We start from the raw sequence: 11,255 nt of genomic DNA, 5'->3' as shown, positions 1-11,255 counted from the left end.
TAAAGAGACACCCTTCTACACGACCTAAATCTAAAATAAAAACTATTTTATAATCTTAAAAAGTAATTAAAAACTCATATCACAGGAGGTTGTGCTACCAAATGCATTGAAAATATAAAAAACTTAAATCAAATCATCCAAAAAAACGTGAACACAAAAACATGCAAATTATTACTACCATAAATAATGCACCAAATAATAATAATAATACCATAACTTAACAATATCTATAATAATCAATTTTTTTTTCTATACAGTAACATTTATCTCTTTTTCATATTAATAGTTTTCACATTAATCAACCCTCACATGCTTGGATTTATTTATATTTTTAAATTCTTTTCATTTACATACATATCAAGTTGTATGGAGCCCAAAGACACATCAGTGTAATAAGATAAATATATGTAACTTATAATAAAAACATAAATTGAAATATTGAAATATTCTTAATATCTAACATACATATATCTCATGTACATTTTTAAATTCTTTCATGTACATTTTTAAATTCTTTCCATTTACTTACATAACATATATATTTGTATGGACCCATTTACATACATAACATACATATTTGTATGAACCCATGTAAAACATTGTATATGTGTAATTTATAATAAAAATAAAAATTATAATATTTAAATTGTTTAATATCCTTTCTTTACGTATAAAGATTAATGAATAAGAATTAAAAGTAGTTTAAATTTATTTAAAATTCTCATTCATTATAGTTGAAATCATTTAAATGTTTATATAAATATACTAATTGGTGTGTATGGTATTGGTTTTTACTAAGTTACTCTAAATTTTATGGAACAGGTTGAGATTGAGAATTATTTTTGGACAATTAAATCACATTAAATAGCCGTTCAAATTTAACCAAGGTTAACATAATCTTAATAATAAGCAATTTTTCAACCCAATCCAATATTATCCTACTAACAAGATACAATGATAAATAGATTTTTCTTCCATCCTTCCATCGACATTAAGGCTAGCTCCAAAGGGTACCCAGGCTCCGCCTACATTATATCTCAGGTCGTTACATGGGGGAGTTACTTCATTCCATTGAAAAATGTAGGAAGCGAGATGTTAATGTGTCTGTGTGCAATGCATTCCATGCCTTTCCATTCACGAAAATAATGATACTGTTGTGTGCATTGCCTTCCACGCCTTTCCATTCACGAAAACAACGATACCAATTAGTTAGTTGGAAATACCATCACCGTACACGAGGGCGCTCTTTGGCAATGGCGTGATGGAGAGGGAGTGCGTGGAAAAGACCAATCATGGGAATCAACGTGGAGTGTGAATTACATCACTGAAATTAATCTTTATTGATGATCTTTTGTGTTGACACGATGCGAGCTTTAAGCTAAAGAAAGGAATCAAGGTCTTTGGGGCGACGCGCTGGTACTCTGAAGGAAGGAAGAATGCAGGGGAGTATACTTGCTCTTGGATTTGGAATCGGAGTTGGACCTAGTGACGTCAATTTATCTTGTGGATGGGGATGGCACTGTCATTGTCACTCGAAGGTTCAGTTCTCTCCCAGTCGTACTTCTGCTACTGCTTGCGCATGTGTACTTAATTTATTTGTATGACGCTGATCTGCTTGTTATTTGTAGGTCAGAAGGTAAATAATCAATGTCAGGGCTTTGATCTTTAATCTTTTGATCTGAAGTTGCGGGTAGGTAGGTTTGAATGTTTTTGCTGTAATATCAAAAAGCTTTTAATGGTTTATGCGGATGTTCATCCCCAGTTAAGTTTTTATAATATTGAATGACACGAGAAGTTTTGAACTCATGTTCTGTAATACGCTTGCCAAAGGAATATGCTTTTTCAATTTTCCGACGGAGATGTATGTATTGGATTCTGCTTCTGACTACCTTTTTAGCAGGTCCCTCCGGCTTTTGATTTCCACGAAATATACTTAAATTCGTTATCCATTTGTTGGATATAAATTGTTGCGAAAGCTCAATAATTAAAGATTAGTTCATGCGTCCATACCCAAATTTCAATTGGCAATCAATCATTGCTTTTGCCGGAGTGAATAATAGAGTGGAATAGCATGAAGAGAGTAGTGAGTAGCTGTAACTTAAAATTTAAGGTCACAGCAAAATCAGATATTAAATTGGTGTATGAGAGTATCTTGTTTATGAGAGAAGGTATACATTTCTTGGTAGCTATTTGATTGCTAAAGTCTACAAAGACATACATACTCTACCTTCTTTGACATTAAAGCTAAGACTTTTGAGGAGGAAACTCATGCTCTTAACTATTATGCCCATGCTCTTAACCATTAGGCCCACTCAGAAATCTTCCTTGGCATACCATCTTTAGTCTCATGGCTCAAACACATGCTCTTAACTATTATGCCCATGCTCTTAACCATTAGGCCCACTTGGAAATCTTCCTTGGCATACCATCTTTAGTCTCATGGCTCGAGGAAACACATGCTGTTAACTATTATGCCTATACTCTTAACCATTAAGCCCACTCAAAAATCTTCCTTGGCATACCATCTTTAGTCTCATGCCCACTCAGAAATCTTCCTGGGCATACCGTCTTTAGTCTCATGGCGAATGACTTGAATGAACTTATTTTTTATTTATTTTAATCTAAATCCCATAAATTCGAGCCAGCCACTGTCTTCTGTCTTTTGAAATATAGTGAGTGACCGACCTCATTTTCCAAAACTCATGGCGCGCCCTGGAAACCATGGTAAATGTGTTTCTACTCCTGTTTCACATATATAGCATCACATACCCACAGGACTTTTAATAAAAATTCAACAACTGTCAAATTCCAATCTTCAAACCTCAAATTGGCTGGAAAGGTATTGCCATCGCGATCGTCACTGACCCAAACATCCCACTTTCATGATTAATTTTGGGATGAGAGGATGAATGTGCTTCAGAAAGGGCATGTCATGCTATCCCTATCCAATGTTCATGCATTGCCTACAACATTTTGTATACGCTGGGAAAATACTCTGCACCCTGATCACTGCTTGCACAACAGAATGGAGAATGGAGATGTTGTGCATCCAACTGCCTTTGTTGGTAGATAGTCACAGTCACGGTTGTATTATAAGTAGAGAGCAAGTTATGCATCCTCCAGTGGTGGACACTCTCTCAAATAAGAAGTGGATACTGGTAACAGTCACATCCAAGCTGAAACAAACAGCGCAGGGTGGCTAAATTATTCATACGCGCAGTCAGGGAATTAGTTCTGATTATCACTGTACTGAAATTTGTCATCATGCAGTTCTGCTTGGGCCTTCATCGAAGCAAATAGAAATTAATTTTGCTGTATCTAGACTATCTCTCATTAGTAACTTGGATTATGTTTGATCAAGTTGCATGGCTATTTGTTGCTTGACTATGAAAACTTTGCATCCTTGATCATCTAATGCTACTTGCTTGCTACGGTATAGCTTAAATTAGTCCTTAAAAGTTCAAACTATAGTTGTCATGCTAACAACTAAAAAAAAAGGCTAAAGCATTAAAGATGTGAGTTGAGTGTGTTGTTACCAATTGTGTCCTTATCAGGAAAGTCCTAAGAATGGCAGTAGTCTTTTTCATCCTTCTGTTTCCTACAATATGTTCATTGTCTCTGATGTAAGTAATTTGGAACTATTCCCACACTCCAGAGGATACATAAGATTGAATCATTGAACAATAGACCTTAGGGGATCCTTTTATTGTAGTTCTTGCTGAAGTGTCAAGTGGTCTAAATGCAATTGCTCACGAGAAGTTCTGATATGGGCAAAGTAGGAGTGGAATGCTGAAGAAGATTGAGATATAAATTTGTGCATTTGTTTCCAAAGGTTTGCCCCAAAGATCCTTTACTTGTTTTCAATTGTAGATGCAGTCTATGGTATAGAATGGGAAGAATGGTTTATCAAACCTTTTCTTTCTGTTATTGCGATCCCCCAGCAAAGCAGAAGTCTTTCCCTCTAGAAAATAGATGGAATTAGGATAATAAAACAAGCTGGAGTTACTGGATGGATGGGCTGTAAGTTATAATATTTCTGAAGTATGCAGAAAATGGACAGCAACAAATGTAAAGTTGCTCAGATGTTTTTTTGGAAAACTTTGAATGGAGTGTCCAGTAGGTCCACAATGGACTACAATGTTTATTTACACTCTGTGAGAGAAATCCTTACCTATCTCTCCTCTCTATATGTCCTATATTTTGGCTTGTCTGCCATATAATTTGCACTACATACAATCGAGAAAGTAAGCATGATAAGGTGACTTGATTGCACTTGAGAAGGGTTTTTATAAAGAAACATGATTGCGCTTGTGAAGGGGCTGATTGCATGTAAGAATGAACTATTGAACTAAGAGTAGATTAATTATGGATTGATCGAAAAAATTGATGGTTTGATTGTCTTGCAATCTGTTATCACAAAATGTAGTGCCTTTGTACAAAGCCTCTCACAAGGTGCTAAGACAAGTGTAACATGGCAGTTTTACTAATGTCACCTTGGCAACAACTTCCCTCTCTTTAGTGAGGGATGGATCATACACAAGGGAGGCTTTCCTAGTAGCTTCAATGGTTCCTAGGGCAAAAGGTTATTAAGTCTAAGGACACCTATCTAACTACTTACAATACCGCCATTTAAGATCTGATTTTCGATACAAGGATAAGGAGGTTTATTGATGCAATTTCCAGAATTGAGTGAATGAGGTTCTAGGATAATTTAAAAGTCTTATAAAGTCAATATTGGTCAAATGAAGATCCCCAATTACTACACAAGAAGAAAAAGCTATATACCTATTGCAAAAATTGCATGAAAGATGATAAATTGTGGCAATGAGACAAGCTATAACAGCAGCAAATAAAACAGCCGTTAACAAGTAATTATCAATAAAAAATGGGGCTGAAACAATAGATTAAACCAAGGTTTTAACAAATAAGAAAATCTGAAAAATTTAGATGCATATAACCAGTGTTGCGGACATCTTGATAACATCCCGATTTTATCACGAAATCACAATTTTTTGGCCTAGCCGATGTTTGCTGATTTTTACTGATATTTTGATGGTATCTTAATTTTGCCGATGTTTGCCGATTTTTACTGATATTTTCCTGATTTTTACGATTATTTGGTTTTCCGGACATTTGCCGATTTTATCCAGATGCCGATGTTTGCAACCTTGCATGTAACAGCCCTGAATAGAAAGATATATATCTCTAAAAGGGCTGTAAATGAAATCAGCTAGACAAAATATGATCATGCAATTAGTTCAAAGCCTTCTAGATGCACAAATACACAAAATGTCTAGCTTCTTTATGGCTGAAAAATTTCTATATGGTTGTTGTAAACCCTAATCTGACCGTAAAACAGAAAATAAAGGTTAACATTTTGGATTTTGTGATTGACTATAGGGAGAAAGACTAGTGTGTACTTATTTTTGGGGCACATGGGGTCAATTATGAACACCATTGGGAAGAAGTAAGAAGATCTAGGGTGATATCTAGGGCTATTCGCTACTAACTCTAGAAGATCTACCTAGTATCTTACAAAATCCAATAAATTCAAGGGAAGACTCTCAACTAGATATCTTCATAGAGTTTTTAGGAAGGGATCTATTAACAAGAAATCAAGAGAATGCACCCTTTCCATGATAAAAGTACAGTTACACCCAATAATCGTCCATAAACAAATCCAACAAGATTAGAGAGACCACTTACTCATAAAATCAAGATCAACCATAAACTCTTGCCATGAAAATCCATAGAAGTTGCAAGATCATCCACAAACCCATCTCCACAACAAGTCAATTAGTTATCCTTCCATAGACTTTTAGATATAGAGAAAAGTAGACAAGTAGTGATATATCTCCACAAGTAGTAATGATTCACAAGTGAGGAGTTCTTCTCTTATTTATGTGAGAGATCTAACACTTTTTCATCCACTAAAATTCCTAAAAAGATTAAATTATGCCTTTATCTCTTAAAATTGCTAGAGATAAGGCAAAAATACATAAAATATCCATGATACAAGAGTGGATAGGTCTCAATACCCCCAATGATGCCTCATGAATGAAGAGTGATGCTCAAAAGATCGAGTTGCCCTCATCAATTGTGTGCTCCAAGCCTACATGTGTGGCATAAATGCTATCTAGAAGTGGATGATTCACTCCAAATGGCAAGGGATCCAAAAGTGAAACATCTTCTCCAAAAGTCACAATGTGTTGGCTCCTCGCAGTTCTCCCTTCAACACCAACAGTAGATAGGTGTTAGTTTTTGTAATATCAGACAAGTGTTCTAGTCTCGATTTGTGTCTAAGAGGCTAAGGAACACAAATTCTCAAAAACCCGAAAAATGTTTCGCAAGATAAGCTTGTGAAACGCCTCAATTAAATTAATTGATCGATAATAAAAATTGCCTAAGTCGAACTTAGAAAAATTGATTAATTAATGGGAATTAATTTGAGTATTTTTGAGAATGCTCTAAAGACTCACATGGATCGAGTCTAAGATGATTTTAGTCACTGATGAGGATTTAATCATGGCCGTTGAAGCTCCGATGAGAGATTATAAGAGCAGATCGATGGGATGAGGAGAAGACACAAGTGAGGGAGCAAGCATCCAGGCAGTGCGAATTTCCTAGTGCACAATGATTTAGTGAGGGAAGAATTCAAGCTAGTGGAGGAGTATCAGTGATTGAGGGGCAACAAATAATTCAAAAGGAAGACTCCAGTGAGAATCCCAACATTTCTAGAGGCAGTTAGCCGGAGTGTAGGAGGCAACATCTATTTCCCAGGGAGGTTGCACAAGAGTTGCGCAAAGCCTCTTTGAGGCAGTTCGATTTGGTTGAGCAAGGGGTCGATTCAGTTGCCAGGGACCAAGAAAATTTTCCAGAGGCCAAGTGAGTCCATTCTAGTGACAGAGAGAGCCAAATTGAGGCAACTTCAAGCAGTTTCGGGTAGTGCGAGTTAGAGGCTACAGAAGCATTGTGCAGGAGTTTTCAGGGAGTTGATTTGAGTGACTAGAAAGAGGCCGAATTACTTGTGGAGAGGGAAAATTTCCCTTAGAGATTTTTGCCAATATTTTCTCAGGAGGGGTTGGCCAGTTTAGGTACCAAGTTGTAATCTTTTGAATTTTCTACATAATAAAATAAACCCTCATCTACCGCACTGGTTTTCCCTTCGGGGTTTTCCCTTCGGGGTTTTTCCAGGGACATTAGTCCAAAATAACGTGTTAATTGTGCGCATGAACTTCTCAGTTCTAGTTTGATTTTTCCACAACGTATTTATTTTGTTGTGAAGATTGCAGCAGTGAGCTATTCATTATTTGTTGTTAAATTAATTAACTGAATACAAGTAGATTGCATTAGTTAGAAGAATAGTTTCCCATTATTGTAATCGTGGATTTTTCACAATAGGAACCAAACTGTTTCATGACGTTCTAAACCCAACTCACGTACCACTTTCCTTGGCGAATAACCAAACCCTTGGGACCTTCTTCAACACCAGGATGTGATGAGCCTACATCTGATATCCCAATGATCGAATCATCGGTTGACAAGAGCTAAGCGTGATATGCCCTAGTGTCAAATTGACCAAAACACAACACCCCCCTCCTTTCCAAGAGTGGCCATTTTCTTTTGAAATTCAAGGCTCATCGATACACATACCTAAACCCCAAATACAGGCTTCATTCTTATCCCTTTCATACTATTTAAGCATATTAGTTAGATTAGTCATATTAGGCTCTCTATTAGGAATATCTTATACTTATTTCTAACTTATATTATATATTATTATACTTCTCTTATACTTTGCTTATCTCTTATACTTGTATTCTCCTTGTATTATATTTGGCTTTTTCATCATCAAGGGTCACACCTAGCTCGAAAAGATGTGACACGGTTTTCCAAGTGTTACATCATCACATAAAGTATCACATCCATCAACCAAGTACCACATCATTCTAGAGGTGTAACATCTCAACTCCAATAGGTGGTATTGGTAAGACATGTCAAGAAGGGTGCCATGTCATCAAAAAGCCCAATACTCTCCAAGGAAGGTTGAATGACCGCAATCAAGTGTAGACGAGGTCATCATCAATGTCCTTCATAGGACCATGTCTATGCAAGCATCCATGTGAGATCAACTAATGCATGTACAAGGGTCAATGCAACATAAAAAGTGATTCACGTTCAATCTAAAGCCATTAGATGGATCACATTAGGTATCTTCTTCAAACTTGACTCTAGCTTATGAGTTTATGTAATTTTCCAAGTTTAGGTATAGGAGGACCATCATAAAATCCTATTAGGTGTACCAATACCCAAGAATAAGAGTATTTCCCAAGAGACCAATAAAGGTATAAGTGTAAATGACAATGATATGACCTAGGGTTTACTTCATGGGAATGGTGTCTTTGACATGCAAGGCTACATATGATATTCATCCGCACGAGTGCCTTTGTGCATTGAGTAACCTTTTCCTCAACACTATGTCTTTTTACCCAGTCTAACCTTTTTCTTATATTCTTTATTTTGTTTGACAAGCTTCCTTTTTATGTATATGCACTTCATTGCATAGGGATCAAGATAATCAAACTTAGTTCTTTATTTATGCATCTCATTGCATTGGGGCAATGGCGTCATAGCGAGGGGCTAGACCTCAAGCTTATTTGGATTTTGATTTATCATTGATATAGCTTTCATTTTTCTTTTGCATTTTGAATTCATATCATGCTCTTTCTTTTCTTTTTATATAGCTGCATCAACCTTAGGCATCGAAGCCCTTACTTCCAATAGGATTATGAAGCACTAACCTTTTTGGTGGTACATGTAACAACCAACCTAAATGGAAGGATAATGGAAAATGGGAATAGATGGAGCATGTTAAGTATGGAAAGACATGGACATGTTACCCTTATCAAGGTACCCTAGTACTACACCTCCCCAAGAGTGGTAACATTTGATTTGGAAATTGATGATGACCACCGAGGTGAAACAAGGTAAAAGAAATAACTTCGTTGCATCATGATTCATTATTTGATTCAACCCATGATCCCTACTTTCATACCAGATACATTGAACATAAACACTTAATATGAAGCAATGGACAAATGTAACTCGTGTATTGGGTCTATAGTATTCCTACTAGGAATTAAGAATGATAATCAAAACAAAACACCACATGCAACACAAAAATTCAACATGCAATTAGACACCCATAAATTTAGCGAAAAACTGCACCAAGTTGAGCCATTTTATTATCAAAGAGGAGTGTACAATATATGTATGAAATGTGTGCACCTGGGCTTGCTAAAGCAAGCTAGACAAACCCCAGGTGAGAAAATGTGCTGCCCGGATGCTGGAAAGTGCTTCCTCTTCAAGCTCTGTACTGGCCCTAGAAATCTGTTGTTGCTGGCTGGAAAGGGACTATTGTTTGACCCCTTTAGAGTGCTCAATTTTTTTGTAAAACTAACCTTGGGATCTCCTCACCAAACACACAAAGACCCAGAAAGGGTTGGGGCTAGTTCCAACCTTCCAAAATTACCCCCAATTAGTGTGAGTTCCTCCTCCAACTCAGTAATTCACACTACCTAAGAATCTGTTGCCAAAGCCCTTCAAAATAGCTGAGAAAACCCTCCAATAATTCTCCCTATATCTCCTAGCAAAACACAGCCCCAAACTTTCGGCCAAGTCTCCACAACTAATGCTCTCCTCAAGTGACTGCGTAGGCCCAGTCAAGCCACCTCTACGCATGTCCAAGAAGAAGAAATTTGGCTTGAAGAATGGCCACTCAATTTGCTCGCCAATCCATTGCAAAAATGCTGCTAAATATCAAGGAGATGTGCCCCTAAATTCCTGGAACCAACTTTGCCTTGAAGTTCTCTCCCCACAAAAGTGCATGGTCCCTTTCTGCGCCCAATCTGCTCTAAAGTAGCTCGAATCACCCTATGGAACTCCTCCGGAACAACTCTACAATGTAGCAAAAAGGCTCCCTTAGGGTGGCACTCGAAGTCCACTGAAGGAGTTGAGATCTCCCCTCAAAAATCTCATGTGCTGAACAACACTCGTAGACTTGGCTCAACAGCTCAAGCGTACAAGAGAGTTTGTTTGTCAAATGATCAAAAGCCCCCAAATGATGCCTTCTCCTCCTATTTATCATTGAGCTCTCTCTCTCCATGTGGGCCCCATACATCGACCCCCTTCTTCTCCCTCTCTCTCCACAAGTGCGTTTTCCTCCAAGGGGTGCGTATTCCTCTTGGGGTGGCCCCCACCTTCCACTAGGAATTCGATTTGCTTCCTTAAGCCAAAAATGCCAAGTGGGGTCCTCCTAACCCACTTTTCCTAAGTCTAAGATGGCAAAACTTCAAAATTGGCAAAAATGGTAATTTACTTAGCAAAATTGCTAAGTAGGAATATCACAATCCTCCCCGCCTAAATGTTGCTTGTCCTCAAGCAATTGTAGTGATGGGTGTTGGAGTACCTGTTCCCCTTCCCAAGTGGCATCCTCCTCTGGCAAGTCCTTCCACTTCACCAGAAACTCCTGAACCATCCTGTTCCTGAGCCTCCTCTCTCTCACCTCCAAAATAGCCTCTGGTACCAACACCAAATGCCCCTCATCATCCAAAGGGGGTAAATCAGTAGCCGTTGTCACTTGCTGCCCCAGAGCCTTTTTCAAGCATGAGACATGAAATACATTGTGCACCTTGCTCCCAGGTGGGAGCTCTAGCTCATAGGCCACCTCTCCAACCCGCCTGGTCACCCTGTAAGGCCCATAGAAACGTGGTTTGAGCTTCTCAGCTCCCTTTTGCTTCAGAGTGGATTGTTTGTATGGTTGGAGCCTCAGAAAGACTAAGTCCCCAACCTCAAAATGCCTCTCAACCTTGTGCCTATTTACATAGATCTTCTGTTGATTTTGGGTTGTTTGTAAATTATCCTTGAGAGCCCTAAGGATGTCCTGGCTCTCCTGTATCCAATCTTTGGCCCTTGGGGCCCTGCTGTCTCCAAACACCAGATCAACAAATGTTAGAGCATCATAACCATACAAAGCACGAAATGGAGACATACCTATCAACATGTGGAACATGGTGTTGTAGCAGTACTCTCCAAGGTGAAGCCACTTCACCCATGTGCGTTGTTGCCCAGTCACATAGTTGCGCAAGTACCCCTCCAACCACTTGTTCACAATCTCCGTCTGGCCATCGATTTGTGGGTGATAATTGGTACTGTATGTGAGCTCAGTCCCCACTGACTGAAACAACTCTTACCAT

The 11,255-nt window shown here is 38.0% G+C and overlaps 1 protein-coding gene across 1 annotated transcript in view; it reads left to right on the top strand.

Moving 5' to 3' along the window:
• Positions 1-1,072: 1,072 nt before the first annotated feature.
• LOC149167826 (uncharacterized) overlaps positions 1,073-11,255 on the top strand; it is a 189,368-nt gene continuing 179,185 nt past the window's right edge. The window contains exon 1 of the mRNA XM_089430602.1: positions 1,073-1,538. Within this exon, the coding sequence (XP_089286728.1) occupies positions 1,437-1,538 (102 nt within the window). The 5' untranslated portion in view covers positions 1,073-1,436. The remainder of the gene's footprint in view (positions 1,539-11,255) is intronic.

Source organism: Pinus tabuliformis, chromosome 5_1 (genome assembly GCF_031772625.1).
Source record: "Pinus tabuliformis cultivar Carrire ecotype Pingquan chromosome 5_1, CPIR1, whole genome shotgun sequence".
Classification (NCBI taxonomy): Eukaryota; Viridiplantae; Streptophyta; class Pinopsida; order Pinales; family Pinaceae; genus Pinus; species Pinus tabuliformis.
Note: the sequence above shows the minus strand (reverse complement) of the source record. Positions and strands in the feature narration are given on the sequence as shown.